At 42.6% G+C, this 22956-nt stretch overlaps 1 protein-coding gene across 1 annotated transcript in view; it reads left to right on the top strand.

The window, feature by feature from the left end:
• Fggy (FGGY carbohydrate kinase domain containing) overlaps window positions 1-22956 on the top strand; it is a 364908-nt gene that overhangs the window by 268933 nt on the left and 73019 nt on the right. The window contains exons 12-13 of the mRNA XM_032901907.1: window positions 12203-12277; window positions 18800-18920. Coding sequence (XP_032757798.1) covers window positions 12203-12277; window positions 18800-18920 — 196 coding nt within the window. The remainder of the gene's footprint in view (window positions 1-12202; window positions 12278-18799; window positions 18921-22956) is intronic.

Genomic DNA, 22956 nt, shown 5'->3' on the forward strand with positions numbered 1-22956 from the left:
GGAGGAGGTCAGCTAGTGGGAACTTTGAGAGCCAGGCTTAGAGATGAACGAAACAAGTTAAATCTAGAGAAGAAGAGAACTTTCAATTCTAAGAGGCCAGATAAGAAGCCATAAATGCCAAGCCCAGGAAGGGGAGTATAAGGAAAGTCAAAATGGGAAGTGAGAATTAGGCTGTGGGCAAATGCCACTAACATTCAGGAGGGATGGTAACTTGGATCAGGCCTTCAGGAATTTAAGGTTGTGGTTAGGTTCATTAAGATTGTTTTAAATAGTTTTATGATGCCTCCATGAAGTTCAGAACATCATTTTTATTACATAGTTGACCACGAATCAACTCTTTGTAAAACAAAGTCATGGAAAAACAAGGAAACTGGACAGGTCAGAATGTGTTCTGGAACCTATGAAGCATGTGTATGAATTACACGGTGAGCTGGGCCTCTGAATTCAAACAAGGAGGCAGCAGAGAACTATCAAAAGTAGACACAGCCATACTTTCTGCTTTCTGATAATCGACACACGCAAACTGTAGGATAGGAAGGAATTCAACTTATACAAGTAAAAAGAAAAGTTATGACAGTCTTATCAAGAGAGACAAACAGCAGAAGCCAAACATAGCGAAAGATGCTCAAGATGTGGTTTTACCAGTTCCTAAGGTGGCCCCTAAACAGAGCCAGGCCAGTGGTAAAATGATCATGGCTCTGAAGTGACAGACTGGAGAACTGCCCTGACTACCGTTTGTGAGACCCAGCCTCAGCACTCAGCATGTCAGGCTGTCAGATACCCTGGTTGCCGGGGATTTATTCCATCTGTTTCTTAAAATCAAGCCTGGCTTCCAAAGACCTAAGAATCCCCAGCATTAGGACATCATAATCGGCTTGGTCAGATGCAGAGTATGCCCAGGAGCCAATGGAGTACCATTGCCTTAGATGAGGAAGCTTATGCTCAGCACAGGGGTCTTCTAGGGAAACAGGGGCCTGGCTATGTCGGTTATGTCCATACATCCTGTCCGGCTTGCTTTGTATAGGAGTTTTACCATCCTATAAACACACCTCCCCTTGTTTGATGTTTCTAAATAGCCCTTACCCTCTATAATTGTCTTTGGTTGGGCTTGGAGTATGACAGATATTATTATATGAGGTTGCATAACAACAGTACAGGGATAAAAGGGGACTCAGACAAGATGGAAGAAAGGCAATTCTAACAACCCAACATGCTCTCTCTTCAGTTCGCTTTTGAATAGCATCAGAAAAAACCTGCCTTCTGAAATTATTCTGGAATTGTGTTCGATCCTTCTGCCTGAATGTGCAGTGTTTTTTGCTAACTCATGTTCTAGATAGAGTCCACATTACTACTGCATGCTTTATCCTTTTGCTGGTCCTAAATCTCAGGCATTCATTCCCAAAATATTTACTGTCCACACATCGCAATGAAATAAAAGACCAAAGGACTTAAGGACTTGAGTTGAAATGCACAGCATTTACATATTTTTTGAAAAGGTAGGTGTGACCATAAGCAAGGAGGCTGCAAATCCAGAACTATAGGATAGAGAAACAGAAAGATCAGTGGCTCCTACTTTCTAGTATCCTAGCCCCAGGCTCAGGGAGACCGCCTCAGAGAATAGGCAAGGGGTGACAGCAGGACACTTGAGGTTGACGCCTTTCTTTGGTGTCTGCGTGCACCCACAAACACTGGTACACATTTACCATGCACACTTTCACAGAAATTTAATTAACTAGGGAGTGCCAAGCACTGCTATCAATACAAAAAGTGCAATAATTCTTATATTTGTGGAACACTTTTAAAAAGGGTAGGGAGAAGCACTTGGTAACATGTGAAGAGCAACTGGCATTGTTAAGGCAACACAATTAGAATCACAACCACAAGGAGTTTGTTCTTTGGGCTCCAGAACTTTTCCTCTGGGCACATATTAAGTACTGAGTATTTACTTAATGGTAATTCACGGTACATGGACTTTTATTGCTCCAGGAAAAAATTGCAGATCAACCATTTACCTAGTAGCAAATTATCATGTGGTTTCTGGTTCTGAGTATATATATGATAAATATTTAATACTCCTGCTAATGTCCAAATAAATTAAAATGTGCTGTGATTTTAGTGTACTTAGCAATGTTTCTGTTGTAATCGGTAGCAGGTGTCAGAGTAACCAGATAGGATCCCCAACCTCTGGACATTGCTGATGTTGAACAAGACAGAATGAACAGGCCACAAGCAGATGGGGTCAAGGTCTCTACCTGTCAGTATCACTTTTCTTCCTTTGAAGAGCTGTGGTAGTTTTGTGGATTTGGAGGAAAGGTTAGTCTCACCTGTTTGCCAGGCTGTGGTGATCTACCTCAGCCCTGTGAAGATATGCAAAGAAAAGTCTTTGTATTCCCGCTAACCTGGGTCTGTCTGAAAAGAGGAAGAGGCAAATCCACATATGCCTTTAATGAGGCCGAAAGTACATTCTGGGAAATTCAGACATAGAGCTCCCTTACAGGGGTCTCACAGGAAAAATAATATGGCATACTGGAAACAAGAAATGGCATTTGAACATGCAGCAAAGGCCTCGTCAATGCTAGCTACTATCTTGATGTAAACGATATTATTTTGTTTTCATTTCTTTTGATTTTTGTTTTTTGTTCTGTTTTTACTTTGTTTTTGTTTTTGCATATCCATGGAATAGAGCCAACACTTAGAGGAAGGATGAGGACAGGGGCTGGTGATATGGCTCTCTGAGCAGAGCGGAAGTCAGCCTGATGACCTGAATTTAACTCCCTGGACTCACATAATGGAAGGAGAAAATTGAGTCCTTAACTTTGTCTCTGACCTCCATACCCATGCTAAATGTGTGTGTGTGGGGGGGGGGGTATATTTGTATATACATATATATCTATATATCTTATTCTCAAATATACACACAATACACACACACACAGGCACACACACACACACACACACACACACACACACACAGAAACTGGGGTGTATCTGTAAATAGGAAGAGGCAAATCCATATACACAGTTAAGGAGGCTGAGAGTCCATTCTGGGAAATTCATACATATTCATCAAGAATATTGCATATATTTGTATAAGTTAGGATAAATGGACAGCTTAATGAAAGAAAGAGGAAATGACCATGACCATAAGACAACTAAAACTGCAATAATGGAACTAAAACTTGCATCAAAAGCAACAAAGGCTGAAAAAAATATCAGAGCTGCTGTAGACTTTGTGTGTCTGTGTGTGTGTGTGTGTGTGTGTGTGTGTGTCTGTGTTTTAAACTTACTGTATTAGAAAAGCACATTGTGAGTAGCCTATATATTTATAGGTCAGTCACCTGCACCAAGGGAGTCCTTAAGATCAAACAGTTATCCCAGTCTTTCTTTGACAATAGAGGAGGAACAGTGAGCTTCTCAAGGTCAGAGAGGCAAGAAAGACTGACATTCTAAGGGAAGTGTAATCCTATTGGCTATTTGTTTGTTTGTTTGTTTTTGTTTTTGATTCATAAGATGACCTATGCATAGTGCTGAATTTTGCTAAATACGCTGAGAACTACAAAAAGGGAGTCCACATTGGTGGATTAGGTTTGAGCATTCTCAGCCTAGTCCTTGCTATGCTGCCCTTGGCACCAACCTGTCAGTCATGCTCCATTTCTACTCTAACTATAGTCTTTGAGGGAAGCTCTGGGCATGGCTTTTCTTTGTAAGAGTTGAGCCTTCCTTCTCAGCCTTACTGTCCGGGTTACAAGAATACTTGCCGTTCCTGGTTGTATGTTTCCCTTCTACTTCAGTGCTGATGTTCACAAGAGCAGGACAGGACCCAGACATCCCATCATGCTCAGGAACATAAATTTTTTTTTTTTTGCCTTCTGGCATCACTTTTCTCTTTGCCATGGGCCAGCTGTTGTCTTCCCTTTGATGACATGCACAGCTGTAAAAGTGATGCTGGAGGCTAGGAGTGGGGAGGAAATATATCTGCACCAAGTAGATACTTACCCTTTTCTCTGTTTCTCTTGGTAAGTAAAATGGATACGAGTTAGAGCTGTCTTTATCATTATCTAAAAGACACAGATTCTTGGTGAATCGTAATCTGTGTGAGAACGTTTGTGGTTCTATAGCTTCTTATAAAATAAAAGAAAGGCATGCTTATAGCTAAGCATGGTGAGCTGGTACCTATAATCCCAGAGCTAGGAAGGTGGAGTCAAGACAATCAGGAATACAAGGACATCCTCATGTTTTAGAGAGTCCACTGCCAACTCCAAAGAAGAGAGGGAGGAGGGGAGAGGGGCGAAGAGGAGAAGAAAAGCAGTGCTTGCGTTAGAAGTAAAGAAATGGGTTGGACACATGCATACCAGAGCAGATGTAGCTAAACATCACAAAGAATGGCTTCATCTTCTTTTTTTATTTCTTCCTGTGTGTGGCTGTTTTTATTCTTCTTGGAAGTGTGAGTGGCTCTTCCTTGCTTTGAAGATACACAACATGTATGTTTTGAAATCACTCTGGTATTTGCATCTTAGCTTAAAAGGACATTAGCATGTGACACTGGCAGGTTCATTGTTGGAGGTCAGTCAGTTCAAAATGGAGCTGGAGTGGCCCAGGCATCTTTCCAAGGTCATTGTTTAATGAGAGACGCTTGCTAAACAGCAGGCACACTGTGGGTTGCAAGCAGTGACTGAATCTAGAGTGTCTGCTTAATGGCCCCTGTGTGGATTCCACAGCCAGTTGTATATCTTCAAGTTAGTCCAGAACTGACTGGAACTAACAGACGCTGAGGTGAACATCCAGAAGACCAGCTGGAGGAGTTGCTAATCCTTTCGTGTGTCACAAGATACACAATTCTATGCACTTCATGTGGATATAGACATGGATATTCTCTTCCCTTACACCTTGGACCCACAGAACATGCTAATCTAGACCCTGCACAATGGCTACTGCAATAGTTATTCTGAAAGTCTTTTCCTCCCTGTATATGATGAAGATTTAGTCTCACATTGTTTTAACCTCTGTTTAGATGGTGGTAATTTAAGGTATTTGCTTAAATTATTCTCCTGAAATACTCATGCAGAGAAGAAAATGGACTCAGAAACATAACAGGCATGAATACACAGCAGACATACAGTGGTCACATTGGTTGTACTCTTTCCTGTCTCAGATTGGGCTATTACACAACTTTTAGCAGGAAATTGCATTCTAGTTCTCCAATGAACTGCATGGTGCCATCCACCATTCCCTGCTTATACTTGAGTGGTGGACATTGAGTGGTGGTCCAAGGATTGGTTGGTAGGCTTTAGGAAAGAAGCTTAGATCCCAGATCCTTGTCAGAGGACCAGAGACGTGTGTGTGTTTGTGTGTGTGTGTGTGTGTGTGTGTGTGTGTGTGTGTGTGTGTGTGTGTGTGTGTTGTCAGGGACTCAGCTGAGAATCTGTAAGAACTCAGGAAAAGCCAGTGTCTCATGCCTTCTTTGTTTAAGAAGATAGATGACTGGAGACTCCTGAGCTAATCGAAGCATGTTGTAAGTACTCATGTTAAGGAACATCCTTAAACATGCCTTAACATGTTAACTTTTATCATTTTAAAACAGTCTTACTCAACTATTTATACATAAATTTTTATTTATAAAAAAATCAAACCTTGTGACAAATATTAATCTTCACTATTACTTAACTTGCTTCCAGATAATCTGTGACTTGCTAAAGAGATTAAGTTAGTGATTTTTCAATAGGTCCCATTTCTTAGGGGTCCGATGCTCCAGGCCCTGTAGTTGGTATCTTACCCATCTTCACAAATTTCTTCAAGATAATATTGATGATTTAAACAAATAGAGAAGCTGAGGATGGAACAATGTAAGTACTTCATCCACTGGAGAAAATAGTAGAATTCAGATTAGGACCCATTCAGTTCAAATTTGTTTCACGTTCACACACACACACACACACACACACACACACACACAGAGGAACACAAACACATACACACACTCATACACACATAAACACAGGCACACACACACATAGAGGCACACATGAAGAATTTATTTGTTAACTTTATATGTATTGCTGTTTTCCCTACATATACGACTGCATGAGGGTGTGGATTCTCTGGAACTGGAGTTACAGACAGTTGTGAGCAGGCCATGTGGGTGTTAGGAATTGAATCCAGATCCTTTTGAAGAATAGACAGTGGTCTTACCTGCTGAGCCATCTCTCCATTCCCCAGAAACATTCTTTAATGTTAGTAAAATGTCAGTAATACAAAATTGAAATATTTAGGCTTTGAATATATTTTTACTTTTCTGTTCAATTTTCAGTTTGTGTATTGTTTTTTTCTATTTTACTGATGTTTTTTCAAAATTACATCACAGAATCACTTTTTCTTAATAACAAGTGATTCTTAACCTTCCTAATGTGGCCCTTTAACACATTTCCTCTTGGTGTAATGACCCCCAATCATATAAAATTATTTTGTTGCTACTTCATAACTGTAATTTTGCTACTGTCATGAATTGTAATGTTAATATCTGTGGTTTTCCATGGTCTTAGATGATGCCTGTTAAAGGACCATCTGACACTCCAAAGGAATTACAACCCTTATGTTGAGAAACACTCCACATAATTCTTTCTTTTTCCTGTGTATACTTAGCACCAAATAAAGCCAGACGTAGACTGGGTGGACCTTTCCAGGCAGTGTGCCTGACACAGGCCTTGGGGCTACCATGTAGACTCTTCTGCAGTGGTCCGGGGAGAAACATCGAGAAGAGCTAAAGCCTGAGGACCAAAAATGGGATCCAGGTTGTCCTGAGACTGAAAACGGGGCCAGAACACTTACACAGAACCAATCCATATGCAGGGGCCAGAACACTTGTACAGAACCACTTTGGGAACTGGTGCATGTACACATCAAAATGGTTCTGCTGAGCCTGCAAAGGTGAGAAGTGCCAGTGTGTCCCATCAGTAAGCAGTGGTAGAAGAAGGTCACTGGGAGAGTGTCAGCCCATCATTGCCTTCTAATGTATATGATTACACAGTAGCTGTCTTCAGACACACCAGGAGAGGGCATCAGATCCCATTGCAGATGGTTGTGAGCCACCATGTGGTTGCTCCATCATTGCCTTCTAATATGTGTGTTCACTACTGCATGACTTTAGCAGTGTATACCTATCCTCTCACAGTTCCACACCTCAGATGTCCAAGATGCCCCTCTCCCATGGTTTCCGTGCTCTAGTCTTCAGATGGCCAAAAGCTGAGACTCCTATTGGAAGGCTCTGGGAAAAATACACTTTCCATCCCATCCAAACTCCGGCAGAGGTGGGACTGAGATCCTGGTTTCCCTGTGGGCATCCAGGATTCCCACTCAGTTTCTAGATGCCCTCCTGCATTCTTAGGCTCGTTCGTTACCTTCTGCCTATCCTCCAAAGCCAGTAAGGCCATCTCATATTTTGAGCTTTCCTCCTTTTCATTTCTGTCTCCTGCCCTCTGACCTCTGCCTTCCTCTTTTTTTGTCTCTTCGGGGTACTCTTCTGCCTTTCTCTTCTGCTTTTCAGTGCCCATGTGATAAATCAGGATAATCACCCCATTTAAGGTCAGCTGGCTAGTGGCAGATTGTTTCTGCCAGTTTCTTTACAGCTGAGTATAGATCAGTGTTTCCACAATCAGACGAGAGGAATCTTCCTAATTCTTTCTCCCATGCTGTGCTGGTACATATGTCTTCATTTCCTAAGTCTTGGTGGGTTTTAAGCAGTGTTACGCGTCTGCCTGCCTGGACTCCCACAGTTACTGATCCTCCCAGGCTTCTGTCTGTCTCCATTCTCTGGTTCTTCTCTTCCCCCAGAAGTCCTCTACAGAATTTTCTTTGATGTCCCCCACCAACTGCCTTCCTTACTGACTGAGGAAACAGTGTTTGGAACCCCCATTGGATTCTTAAGGGCATCCAGTTCATTCCCGAGTGTCACTAGCCCTCACCAAGCTCCAGTCTTTGACAGTTTTCAGAGACGCTTAGAGAAATGTTTCCTACAGCACCTCTGTAACTAACATAGACAATAATTTTTATTCCTTTAACAACTGGAAAGAAAAGTATAACTAAATTGCTATAATTATTAAATTGCTAGTCCTTATCTGAAACAGACTTTGAAATTTTGACTTTTAGACTCTTTGAATGTATCTAATGTGATATTTTGTAGATAGTACCCAAGTTCAAAGTTGAACTTCATCCACATTTTATGAATACTTTATATACGTAGCACGAAGGTAATTTCATACAATATTCATAATAATTTTTCATCAAACACGTTTGTGGTGGGAAGCCCCTTTTACACAAGAGCCAAAAGAAATAAAATGTGCATACCATCACAAATGTCCCATGGGCCTCACATTTGACTGTCTCACCTCAACTTTCAAAACAGGCAAATACATATTTATCAGCACACGATCTCCATTTATGCTTCCTTTCAACTTCCTCTTATCAATGAAATCTGTCAGCCTTCAGCTGAACCATATAGCTCATTTGGCTTGTCCCAGCTTTTGAAACCAGTACAAATGTATACACACACACACACACACACACACACACACACACACACACACACACACACACACACATGCACACACATACACACGGTATCTCTGGCACTCCGAGGCATTCACCTTTCATAACAATTTGTTCTAAGTCTCCTTCACCCTCTTGAGTGGTCCACATAGCAGACATTTTATAGGTAGTACCATCTTGGACTGATTTTGCCAGGGCAGAACTGAGAGAATGAAATGGACTTACTTACTGGACAGCTGCTCCTCTGTTGTCTGCACATGCATGTGAGGTGAGCTATCAAGGCCCAGTCACAGTGTCTCTTTGCTTTAGGGAGAAATGTCTCTCACTCATTCACTGCAGCTGTAGCCCTGGCACTGGCATGAAGGAGTGCAGGAGGCTGCCGTGGGGCTGTGCTCGCTGCCTCTCTGTTGATGTACCAGACGTGGCAATAAATGTCTAGGACTCCTTCCCAAGAAGGATGTTGTCTCTTTGAATGACCATGTTGTTTCCCCTTTCAGGAGAGCTATTTGCAGCTAACATGTCCTCTTTTTGCTGCAGCTGCTGTCAGGTTAAAGTTTAGGCCATTGATTACCGTAGTAGTAATTTCTAGAGGTTCCCCCTCAAAAATGTCCCTTTTCTCTGGAAGCACAAGAAATTTACAGAAAGGGCCATGAGATCTTTTCGCTTAAACACTAATGGCTTTTGGAAACTCTTATGTGTATTTACTAATTATTAAAAGATTAAATACAGTTATGTCATATTCTTGTACATCTTCATGTTTTTAGTAATTGAGAAATATATCAGATGAGCTATATTATCCACATTACCACATAAAATCTAAGTCACCTATTGACTATAGATAAGGAAATGCCCAGATACACAAAATGGACCCACACCCTACCTGCCATCACACATTTCCTGGATTTGGTCCTGTATACCCACCTGTGGTTCATCCATGCAGGTGACCATAGCCTGATCCACTTCCAGTTGCTGTCTGGAGAAGGTAACTTACCTACCCAGCTCCAGAAGGGAGCCGTAAAGTGCAGCACGGTCAGTTGCCCTGTTAGATAAAGAGCAAAGGGTGAGCAACTGTCCACATGTCTATCAGCGATGATCACGATCCAGGCCTCTGCATGCTGTGCTGTAAGGTGGCTTACCCTGTGTATTCACTGGAGGTGGCCAGTGACAAGGCTGCATCTACTTTATTCTGCCACCAAGGGTAGCTTGTCTTCATTTACACAAGGACTTTTGTGAGTTTCTAGAAGCTGTTTATACCCCAGTCTCATAAGAAACACTCCTAGGATCAGGAAGGACAAGAGTGGGAACTTAGGAATTTCGAACATCAAGTAAGTTACTCAACATGTCTAATGATTTCCTTTTCCTTTGAAGCTGTGAAGCAAATATCCTCTCATATCTGAGAATATTTAAGCATCCAAGCAGTAACTATTGTTATACAAGGATCAGACATCAGGAGAAAGAATGATATAGACAGAATCTGTATGCGCTATGTGGAAGCATTATGTACTGTCACTAAAAGTCCTCTGGCCAATGAGCTCAGGCAGGATTAGAAGGCGGGACATTGGCAGAGAGAGAGGATTCCTGGAAATAGTGAGGCAGGAAAGATTTGTCCAAAGGCTGATCCAAACAGAAGAATAAACCCTGAGGAGAGGTAACTGACTACTTGACAAGACATAGACTAGTTTAAACGGGATGATTGAGTTATGAGCTGGCGGAAAGGATCCAAAGCTATTGGCCTGGCATTTATTTTTATATAAGAAGTCTCAGACATTGTTTCAAGGAACAAAGCCCTCAGTTGCAGGACGGTGCTGGGGTGGGGGCTTTGAGCTGCCACCAGCTCAGGCATAGCTTTGTGCCTACTTCTTCACATTAGTAGTTTGGGTCTCAGAATTCCTTTCTGCGCTGATCCATAACGTTTCAATCTTCCTGTGTGTCGGTATCAAAGATGTAGTTCTTAACCTGGTAACTCAGGTATCAGCCAAGAATAAGGCAACAACGTCCATGGATGAAAGACTCAGAACAGTGGGAGATGGCATGATTCATGAGGAAAGTGAGAGTAGATACTGCAGGGGTTAGTGGGGCCATATCTGTCCAGAAAGCCTATCTGCACAGACTTCATGCTCTCTCTAGTGCCAAGTAACAAGGAAACATTGACCAGAGTATTTTATTTGGTGGAGTTCTGAGAGTGGAACTTTTTTTGTTTGTTTGTTTGTTTGTTTTTTGTTTTTTGTTTTTGAGACAGAGTCTCACTGTGTGGTCCCAGTTACACTGAATTCACTAGTTAGCTTAAACTGACCTTGAATTCTTAATTCTTATGCCTCAGTTTATCTTCCTGGTGCTAGACTTTAAAAGGGAATGATGCGATCAGGTGGAAAGAAGAAGAATCATGCTAGCTCCACTGTAGAGAACAGTTAGGAATGGGCTCTCTCAATGAGCAGGAATTACAAGATTAAGGGACAGAAGAGCGTAGAAGACAAAAGCAGATGGAGTTTAAAAGGTTTGACAAGCTAAGTAAAGGAGAAAGCAAGCAAGAAAGAGATGTCTGTGCCCTGCAATAGAATACCCTGTCTGGAGAGCAACCAAATAAGGCTTGAAAGGTAGGCCAGGGGTGTTTGGCCTACCTCACTCAGCCTTGTTGCTGACTACATCTTCACACCTGCTGTATGTAGTTCAAGACTGTTCAGTCCATACCACCTATAGCACATAAATAAGTTTTCATGCTGTAAAAATCTAACGCGAGGCCCAGTGAGGGCGTTCATCGAGGGAACACACTTGCTACCCAGTCTGACAAATAGAATTAGGTCCTCAGGACCCTATATGGCCAAAGAAGAAAATCAGCTTCCAAAAGTTGTCCATGGACGCACATAAATCAGAAGCACACATGCACATAGGTCAGTTTCTCTTTTTCTAAAGTGAAACCGATCTAAGGTAGATCAGTTTCTCCTTTGATGCCCACAAGCTTGAAGATGACATCAGCCTGTACTTTCTCTAAAGATCCCACAAGAACACTAACACAGAGATGTGAAAGGGGCTGTGAACAGGCTGACTGTACCACACCCAGAGTCCATGCATCTTTGCAGTCTTAGAAAGACTGACCTGCTCATATGGTTCTGATTGATTTTAATGGGATTGCTCCGCAAACCATAGATTCTAAATTATCTCCCGGTAGGTATAACATTTGTAGGAGACATATTATTTACCCTCAGTAACCCTTGGGTCCTGTTACATTAAGTTCTGACAGAAGTTGAATTCACAGGCATCTTGCAGTAAAATGCCATTTTCTATTTTGTAGAAGCCACAGAAGATACTTATTTATAACACATTTAATCACATATAATTTCATGTTAAAACTATCAAATATAATCTTATGAGAGGTTTGTTTGTTTATGTGTTAGTTTGTTTATTTTTAATTTTGGTTGGTTTGGTTTGGTTCAATCCGAGGATAAAGAATATTTTTGGCATAGGGAAGGATTTTTTTTTCTCTCGAGTCTGAAGTTTAAAGAATTTAGTTCATTCCATGTTTAGCCCACAAAGCAAGGGATTTGCATATGAACTTGTTGCAGCCAGAAAGCAAGTCTGAGCATGCTCACAGTCCCCAGAAGCTGTTTATATGCATGTCAGCTGCTTTTGGTCCCTCATCCTTCTCCTTTCTTCCTCCCTATAGGTCACTGGGCTGACGCTGTCTCGGGACCTTGATGATCTTGCCGTCCTCTACCTGGCCACTATTCAAGCCATTGCTGTAAGATGCTTTAGTGAAATTTCCAAAACAAAGCAAATCAGAATGAGACTTTGTGCTATTGATATGTTCTGGGCCACAAGGTTCCTGAGAGGCACCTCAAGGATTTTGTGGCAGTTTCTTAATTAGAAGAGAGGTTGCCACAAGACTTGTTCGCTTGTCCAGACAGCAGTGGTGACAAGGGTTCTCACCTGCCTCCGTGATAGACCACAGAAATGAAGGCCAATGGAAAGGGAAGCCTTTGAGCATCGATGCTTGTCGCTTGTCTCATATCTTCTAAATTCAATAAGCAAAGAGGCAGGTTCCCAGAACATGTTTAGTTGGAAAGCTGCTATTAAGAATGTTTGCTTTTATACATTACATACTATAGTTCTCTTTATAAAAGATTTCATTATATGGTTCCCCTCAATTTTAAACCTTCCTAGAAACATTTTGGTTTGGGATAGTTAGGGATTTCCATAACAGCTTAGAATGACTAAGGCAAGAATCTGAAATTTGAGAGGTTCTTAAAGTGAAGTTCAAAATGAAAACCAAACCCTAGGAGCTCATGCATTGCCTAAGAAGTCTTCTTGTGCAGCAGTGCTCCACAGAGGGGCTGCCAGGGGTTTCTAATGCCTCACCATCACACATGTCACACATGAACATCTGGTCTAGAAGCTGATCCACAAGAGTGGGACAGAGATCAGCATGTTACAGTAGGCCTATAACCCATGAATAAAGCAGGGGTTTTGTGAATTTTAAAAGGACTTAAAAAAAACTTCAGAAAGGAAAAAATAAATTTACTAAATTTGTATTTAAACTCTGTTATTCATCATTAAACCCATGGTTCATTATGATTTAGATTTATTTATATGTGTATGACTATGGCTATGTAGGACACATGTGATGAAACCAGGAAAAGGTGTTGGACTTAGGAGATGTAATGAAAGGTGGTGGGAGTTGCACAGTGTGGGTGCTGGGAATTGAATTCATGTCTTCTGTAAGATTAACATATGTTCAAAACCACTGAGCCATCAGTCCAGCTTATTGCTAATTGCTATAATTATTCTTTGTAGCCACTCTTTGACTACTTTGTGGGCTCTTTTTTCTCCCACACTTCTCCACACCTCTTCTTCCTCCTTTGCAAACCTTAACACTAGAAAGGAGAGAAAAAAAGATAGATGGGAAAGGGGGTGGCTATAATTAGGGGCATTGCATTCCGTGGGACAAGTTTAATCTTTGCCATCAGGATATCTAATTATTTCTCCTCCTCCTCCTCCTCTTCCTCCTCCTCCCCTTCCTCCTCCTCCTATTTTTCTTTTTCCCCTTCTTCCCCTTCTCCTTCTCCCCCTCCTCCTCTTCTTCTTTTTCCCCTTCTTCCCCTTCTCCTCTTCCTCTTCCTCCTCCTCCTCTTCCTTCTCTTCCTCCTTCTGTTTTTGCACATGAGTACTTAATGAACCTCAACCAACATTATTGAAACAACCAAAAACCTACCACCTCTCGGGCCCCTAACATTTATACAAGTCTCTGAAGAGTTCCCAGAATTCCACATGTCACAAAGTTATACAAACTTTCTGCAGTTGGCATAATCACTCCCTACTAGAGTACAAAGCAAATCATAGTCAGCTGCTATAGACAGTCTGAAGCAGCCCCTGTCTCACACCTGGGATTAAAACTAAAACATATTCTTATATTCTGTGTTTTTAAAGAAACCAAAATTCTCATGATGATGAAAAAAAGCTTCAGAAAGGAAAAAAAATAAATTTGTATTTAAACACTGTTATTCATCATTAAACCCATGATGATGATGATGATGATGATGATGATGATATTATTATTATTATTTGTACTGGTGGTGGCAGTACTGGTTATGCTAGGGATTGAACCAAGACTTTTACTCCGTGAAGCAAGCACCCTACCTCTGAGCCTATCTCTATCCTTAACCAAAAATTTTTGGTTTGCTTGTTAATGCTGTGCAGATATATGACAGTCGCTATTTTTAACAGCTGTTTTTATAGTATTACTCTCTTAAATGCATACATGCATATTTATCTATATCACCAACACAAATGCTCTGATAGTACTTATACTTACCCAGGTGGCCTGTGTCTAGAGAACAGAGCTCCCCAGTCACTAGAGTACCATCCCTTCTGCAGAGCCACTGCAGAGGCATATGGAACCTGCCCACTCAGCCACACAGCTCCTGTAGACTATAGACCAGAGCGTTTCTCCCTTAAGCAACTCTTCCCTCTTGTCTAATACCTTGACCAGTTCAATGAAGCTAACCAAACTGCTTTCTACATGGAAACTACAAGCAAACAAACAAAGGAAGGAGGCAAACAAATAGCCAGACAGTTCTGACAGCTATCAACATGGAGAACATGAATAGAAGATGAAATCTTCCATTGAGATGAGGACAGGCTGTTTGCCAGGGTCCTACAGCAAGTGCACACTAGTTGGAATGAGAACCTGTGTCCATCTCAGCCCCAGCCCCTGCTCTCTCTACTTTGTTGGTGTGATTTGCTTTGATCTTTTCATAAAAGCTACATGAGTGAAATAAGTTTTCAGGCATTCCCAAAGCAGCTTTTACTTAACACATATCAGAAAACGCCATTGATTTGGCCTGGAATCTTTTTCACAGGGTACTTTTCCTGGTAAGAACATTGCAGCAGGAAGCCCAGGAATGCAAAAGAAGATTAAAGTTAATAATGCATGCAGGAGAGGAGGGAGGAAGAGCCAGCTTTGTTTTCTCAAGTAACACAGTTGGGAAATCAATCTTATATTTAATGGACCATACGTACATTTAAAGCGATCCTATTTTTTCTGTCTATTGTCTTAATGACCTTTATAATTCCATGCAGGGAAGACATTTTAAGACAGATTTCCTGATAAAGCTTTATTATAGAGTCAATTAAATTTGGGAGGGGTTCCATCTGTTTGAAAAAGTATCTGAGTGTACTGATTTTCTAGGCAAAAATGTGCATTTTAATGAAGCATTTTGATAACAGATATTTTCCCATAATGTTCATCTTGGGAAAAAATGTTTCCTTCTTCTTGAATATTGCTTTAGCACCTATTCCTTATTGATAAGTTAAACAGTTTCCTCTCTATCGTAATATCCATGGTTGGCACTCTGTAGCCATGGAATGAAGTTAAAGAAAGAAACGTTAGCTCAGGACTATGTGAAAGCTCTCCATGCAGTAAACTCTCTGGCTTGGCTTCTTTGAAAGACCTGTCAGCCACTTGGTTAGTCCACAGCTTGTCTGTCTGTAGTTCTCCTTTCAGAATAAACCCTTAAAAAGTACTATTTGCATTTGAAGTCTCTTGATTTGCATTTGGTTCTCTGTCCCCTTGGAATTGCCTAATTTTAATTTAAATTTCTCCATGAAAACATTTTTTCCAGAAAGGTGAGCACAGAAGCACTTTCGCACAAAGCCCTTTACTGGGCATTTCAAGAGGGTGTAGCGTCTCACAGTAGAGTCTGGGACGCTAAAGGAAAGGCCCTGCAAAGAGCTGCCAGAGTGGGAAATGAGAGACAGGCTGTCACACACTGAAGGGAGTGCCTCTTGTTCATGTCCTTCCTTTCCTTTCCCAGTAATGGGCTTCCCAATGACCCCAGTCTTAGACCTGCTAATCACATGGTCCAAGTGGGTGAACAATCTTCAGTTTTTTAGTTTGTCTTAAAATTAGAGATGACATTGACATGTGCAGCAGAGCGCCCATTGAACCTTCTAGCCCGAAGAGCTCTTTTGTAAGCAGTTCCAAGTACCAGCAGTTGGGAGCTTCTAAGGGACACAGTACTGTGTCATGCCATGTCACAGGCCATATGTTTTATTTCTTTTCATTGACCATTTTCAGCAATCCACACGCAACTGAATGAATATTAAATCATTTATCCCATTAGTAAATGAGAATGGAATCTTCAGTTGGATAGAAGAAATAGGTGAACTGCCCATCAGATGAGGTAGGGCTTCTTAATGTCAATGAAAGCTCATGCCTTCAGCTATTTAGATTTCAATCTTTAGAATAGATCACAGTAGCCTACAACCAGCGGTCCTCTAGTAATCCATGATGGACTTATGAACATCTATTGGCCTTCTGATGTTATGCATAAGTTCTGTTTTCTGTGTGACTGTTTTTCCTGGAGTTCATGATGTCCCCAAAACTAAAGAAAGAACATCTAGAGAGAGTGAACAATACTCACTAGGAAAGGCATCACTTTGTATGCTACATGTTTCATCTTGCAAACACAATGTAGCCATAGATATTGTTGAAGGCCCACATTTTACTAAATTCATATTTCACCATTCCTCGGCAGCTTCGACAAATTCTTAAGACTTCTTTATTGTAACTGCTGTGCCTTTTGTTCCAGCCCAAGTGCCTCAATATTTATTATAAACCAATGCGGCTGTCATATCCTTTGGCCCTAAATTACCCTCTTGCTCCTCCTTTCTGTGGAGGCACTCCCATGGCCAGGGAAGATGTCCCTGTAGGCACCCTTATCTCGAGGGCACTTCACTTACCTAGACCTGACCCCTCAGGACCTGAGACTAGGTCAGTTTGCTGTGGGGTTCCCAAACCTTGTTTCTCACCTGGGCCAATGATCTCATTCCTCTTGCCCTCAGTATACATCAAATACCAACTTCCCAATAACACTTTCACTCTTACTAAAAACTATAATATTAGCTCATTTCTCTTCTCCATCCCTGTCTCTCCATGGCTGATTCACCATTCATTAAGATGCTTGGGTTGTCGGGATCTGTAACCCGTTATGTTCCCTGACCTCCTCCCCCATCTACCCAGCAATTCATTCCCATCCTCATACCTACAGCATTGCCATCGCCCAAAACTAAATATTCAAAGACCTCCCTGTCCACTAAAAATATTCTCCTCATTTTTCTTCAGAGTCATTTCTTAACATCACCCCATGACTGCCTTCTTAATGCCATGTCATAGTTTATCTTTTTTAAAAAAAAAATCAATCCTCAAATAAATTAGGAATTTTGAGTGTCTAGGTTTTGAACATCCCCCCGAAAATTATGATCACAGCTGCTTAAATAGTCAAACCCAAACTACAAATTATGCATTAAGATTCACTTGATAGCCTTAAGATAGGATTCTCTCCTCAAGCCATAGCAAAGTTACTGAGTAAATAGTAGACTCAGCAAGGTGGGAATGGGGATAGCGCATCTCCAGAAGATATTACAGGTATTACAGCAGAAGGCTTGAATACAGCAGAAGGTTGGCCCTGAGCCAACCATAGTGTGTGCCTCTGTATCATGCCAGCTCACTAAGGACTGGCCGGGAATGGAAGCTGGTCCAGAGGCCTCATGATTAGAACACATTTAAAGGCAGTTTTAGTTTTCTTAGTCTTTTGCTAGCCAAAGGTTTTGCATTTTTTTCTTAGTTTTGTTGCTGGGGGTTGTTATTTTTGGTTTTTCTCTCTCTCTCTTCTCTCCCTGTCCTCATCCCTCGCTCCCCCACCCCCGCCTCAGTGTGTGTGTATGTGTGTGTGTGTGTGTGTGTGTGTGTGTGTCTGAGTTTTCTAAGGAAAATATCTTCAGTTTGAATTTAATGAAGGAAGACTGCCCTATATGTGACTAGCTGATAACATCAGAGCAGCACTGCAATGAGCTCATTAGAAGAGTGTCATAGAGGGCCTGGGCCACAACTGACTCTCATCAGCTTTGAATGTACTGAGTTAAAATGAGCAGTGATACTTAAGGCTCTGGGAACATTGCAGAAGAGCAGGTGGAAAGGTTATAAGAACCCGAGAATTAGGGAGACCATGTCTCCTAAGAATGTCAGAAGCTGCATTCATAAAATCTCACCAACATAACTGACTGCCCAAACATGAACTAAAGAAGGACACCAATAGACATGCTAGAGTGGATAAGGAAAGCCATGGGACTTGAATCATACATAAGAACTAAATGTGATTAAGTAATGTTGGGAGTAGGAGAAATACTCTTACCTAGGGAAGAGCACATCCAGTGGTCACTCAATACCAAACGGTTAGCCCTGAAACATGCATTATATAGACTGATCAGATCGTGTGTGTGTGTGTGTGTGTGTGTGTGTGTGTGTGTGTTACATCTCACATACACACATATGTGTGTAAGAACAATTAATAAAATAGGAAACTATTAATTTGAAAGATAGGGAGGGGTATATCAGAAGGTTTGAAGGGGAAATTGGTATAATTTTATTATAATCCCATACAGAATTAAAATGATATAAAAAGTAAACACATGAGCTGTGATAGCAGACCGACTGTTTTACTCCATGTCATATTAATCCTGAGAGAAGCAAAAGGTGACTACAGAGGTTTGAGGTCATGCAGGGCCAGGGTAGAATTCTGTGTGTGAACCAGCTATGTGATCGTGGCTTGAGTGTGTGATCACAGACATACCCCTCTGAGCCTCAGATCTCTAGGGGGGTAATGCAGAAGTGCTGGAGGCCAAGCCAAGCACATGCCAAACACACGTGTTCTTGCTGGCTCGCCTTCACTGCCACCCTAATGTTTTCTTCTGCTTTCTCCTTAAGTTCGGCACTCGCTTCATCATTGAGACCATGGAGGCAGCAGGACATTCTCTCAGTACCCTCTTCTTATGTGGAGGCCTAAGCAAGAATCCCCTTTTTGTGCAAATGCATGCTGACATTACTGGTAAGCCTCAGGGCAGGGGCAGGGCTGGTGGAGAAGCTTGGGGTGTCAGCAGAAGTGAAGGGTAAAGGCAGGCTGAGGATAAGGCGCCATTGTGGGTGACTCAAGTTATCAAGGTAACAATAAAATCTATGTCTTCATGATGGAAAAAGGCACTCTCAGATATGTGCAGTTACTAAGCAAGACACCAAAGTTGGCAAGGACAGATCTAAATTCAAGGAGCATTTACCCATCTTTTTTGAGTACTTCTGAACCAAGCGTTGGGAGGAATATTGAAGATAGACAAATGAATAAAACATGACCTGGGCTCTGTGAAGCTCAAGGACTCCCCAAAAGGCAAAAAGCAGACAGACAAAATAAATACACTATGAGAAGAGAGCTCTGAGGGGGAAAACATAATAGGACCTTGCTCAGGTTTGGACTGTGTAGGCCAGGGCAAGTGATCAGGCTATCAAAAAAGGAACACAGATCCTAGATGCTGTGGACAAGGTCTAAAATGGGCCTGTAATCCCAAGGGGACCCTGAGATTCCTTCCCTTTATGATAAGGGGTTCTTATCATAAAGTCATGCACTGAGCACCTTGTGATGGGGATAGAAGGGTTAGGGACAGTGGCGGACTGGCATCTGGGAAGAGCTGACAGCTCCAGGAAAGGCTCTCTGGGAGGACACCTTGCAGAGGTATAAACCCTGACCTAGAGTCCTGTCTCTGTGGGCCAATACTCTCACCATTCTTCTGTCTTCTCTCCAAGTCTCTCCTGGTGACTGGCACTCCCTCTAGTACCCATTGCTGGGTACTTAGATACCAGGTACCAAGACAAGAGGAGGAAAGTGGGGTGCATGGAAGCTGTCTATAGGCTCAACTCTTGCCTGCCATGAGCCCACCTTACCCTGGGCTCCATTCCTTATGAACCCACTCACTATGTTCCTTCCACATGAGATCATTCCTGTTCCAGGCCATGCAGATATGGGGCTTTTATCCAGGTGACAGGCTCAGTTTATCCCTGTATATAAGGTACTAAATATGGAACAAAATACATACCTATTACTACGTTATAGATAGACTGGGGCGTAAGTTGGGGAATCACTTAGAAAAGCGTGTAGTGGTAGGGATAGGTCTAGGATGTAGGGAAACCTGGACTCTGCTCCCCTTAGCCAAGTGGCTAGGATGTTGATAGGAATCATACTGCAATCATTTAATTCTCCCCAACTGCCCAAATTAGAAAGTAGGCAGCAATGTAATCAAGCAAACAAGCAAGAACAAGGGAGCCACATTCAATGGGCTTCCATAAATCAGGATTGTGCTGTTGAGCCAGGTTCCTTTCCTTTGATGATGCCTGCCCTGTTCCAAGGTTTACTAAGCCTGCAGAAGTGGACTGGGAAGAGTGGAGTAGACAGAAATGAAAGCCACATCAGCTGGGTGGCTCAGATAAGCCACAGGCCTGAAGTCTGCTCTATGGGTTCCCACTTTTCAGTTACCCAAAGCCACATCCCACCTGGATGGACGCAGGTTAGTGCCAGCTTCAGTGCAGGAAATGCGGAAAAGAGGACCCTTGAGCATGGTGGCCAGATGTGACCTGGACACAGCCTGTGCACTACAGCGAAAATGGGCCGTCCTCTAGTCATGTGTCCCTGCGCGTCAGAAGCCAGGGAATGCCACTTTGCCACAAGCTCTGCATTGGGATCTGTTGTTCTCTGGGTGCTGAATGGAAGGCTGTTAGTGGCTGTTCGGGTTCAGACTGAAATTGGACCCTTTGTCTCTAACTACTGGCCGGTTACAGTTGGGGACAAAGAGACCTTTTCTTTGCCTGAAATTCCTCTGCTCACGACTGACAAAGGATGGCACAGTGCATCTGCCTTCAAATGCTTTGGCTTCTGCTAAACTCATTAATGCATCCGATAAAATAGCTGACATTCCAGGCAAAGCCTCCCTCTTCCTGCCTTCACCCGGGCTCAGAGAAAGGAATGCACTTGAGTCTGTTCTGTGGAAGAAGCCTGGGGAAAGGTGAGGAGGCCCTTGGTACCTTTAAGCACTGCAGTTGCTCTGCACTCCCTCCCTGTCCAGAGCAATTTAGAACAAAGCACAGCCTAGTAGGAAATTCTCAGACGTCTGAATGAGAAATTGCAGAGCAGAGTAGTAGGAAGAGTAGCAGGCCAGCTGTCTGCAGTAGGGGAAGTCACTAGTGAGAGCCTGGGGTCCCTCTGCTGAAAAAACAACGTTGTTGTCATGTAGCTCCTGTAGACGGTTCTGAGGGATGCTTAGGAGTTTGAGTTCTAGGTCCTTGCTTAGCTCGAAGCGAGTGATGCTAGCCTGTTGCTTCACTTCTTCCCTGCAGGCAGCCTGATGCCCCAGAGAAGAAGGCATGGCAGAGAAAAAGACAATTTAAAAACAGTATAAGCAATTTTGGCAAGGTTAGGAAAAGCCGGCTCCATTAATGCAGGGAATATGGGCTATACCACCTTGGGAAATGACATGGGCACTAGAGGCACTTCCTGTACCTTGGCCATGGACTTAACTGTGATTTCCAAAAACAGTTTGCATGCATGTGCCAAGGAACTGTAATCTTCCTGCAGACTTGGGACTAAATGTTGAGTCTTGTAAATTATAATTTTTTAGGGCTGGCAATTTCTCTAGGGTTTCCTTCTTCCTGTATCACCATTTTGACCTTTAGTCCCCCCCCAACACACACACACACGCACACACACACACACACACACACACACACACACACACACACACACTCACAAGCACCCCTGGGTTCACAGGCTGTCAAGTACTTGGCTTGAGAATACAAAGAACAAGATGTCTCCAAGAAGTCCATTACCAATCAGCAAAATTCCCATTGTCTTTGGACCAATGTGCAAAAGAGCAGAACAAACCCAGGGGTCAGAGGTGACAAGGCCAGGCAGGGAAGGGAAGCTTACTTAAACTTGGCCAACTTGAATAAAGGGTTTGTTTACAGAGGTAAGGGAAACCTAGACAACCAGGGAGGCACCCCACCCCCGCCCCAATAGCTGCTAACCTATTTCCATTCCCTAAGCTTAGGGATGGGGAGCTGGAGGCACTGTGCCTAAGACAGGAGCTTAGTTCAGCTTCAGCCGGAGGGTCCTTCGCAAATGAGAAAACAGAGGTATGGAGAGGTTAAATCACCTGTCTAATATTGCACAGCTGTGTCAGCAAGGAAGCCAGGATTCCAACTCTGGCAGGCCAATCTGAGGCTGAGAGCTAATGAGGAGCTCCCAGGGGTTTGCCTAACCTCTGCTGTCCAAGAAAACAGCTTGGGTCCCACTCAGAAATTGTGACGTTGTGGATCTATGGCAAAAGGGGCTAGAGATTGGAAGGCTATCTCCTAAAAATAGTTCTAGGCCAATAGAGGGTCTGGGTGGTAACAGGTCACACAGGCGTGTAGTATGATTTCTGACCAGGCCACCAGTACCCTTCTGTGTGGCCTGGTATCTGTCTTTACCCTCAGGGTGTCTGATGAGACATGTCCTTTTCCTTCCCCATAGCTCTGCTCGCCAGCTCCCATGAAATCCATAAAGAGCCCTTCCTCTCGGCCATGTTGAGTCTAACAGTAATGGCCAGCATGGCTTCACACAGAATGCAAACATGAGTTCCGCCTGAGTGAGTGCTGTGTCACCAGCCTATCTATTTGGTTTCTGTTTCCTGGCTGTCTGTAAGGGGTATGATGGGAACTTACCTGACCTGGAGAAGCTAGGTAAGTTAGCAAGTGAGCATCCCTAGAAAAGGAAGAAAGGAACTGCAGCTTTTACTAAAGGAAGCATTTCTGTCGTAGAACTTTCCAAATAGGATCCCTACTAATCTTCAAATTTTTATTTCTGTCTGTGTCAGCCACTGGCCCTGAGATTACCAGGGCTGGGAGAGAGAAAGAGATGGTGAAGGACTCCAGAGGAAAGAAATCAGGAAGTGAGCCAGGCCTGAGCCTCTCTCAGACCTGTCACTCTCCCTGGTGGCTTAGTAGCACATCTAGAGGAGAGGCAGGGCTTCTTATAATTCTTCAAGTCCTCTAAGATGTCTGTA

The sequence above is a fragment of the Rattus rattus genome, chromosome 1 (genome assembly GCF_011064425.1).
Source record: "Rattus rattus isolate New Zealand chromosome 1, Rrattus_CSIRO_v1, whole genome shotgun sequence".
NCBI lineage: Eukaryota > Metazoa > Chordata > Mammalia > Rodentia > Muridae > Rattus > Rattus rattus.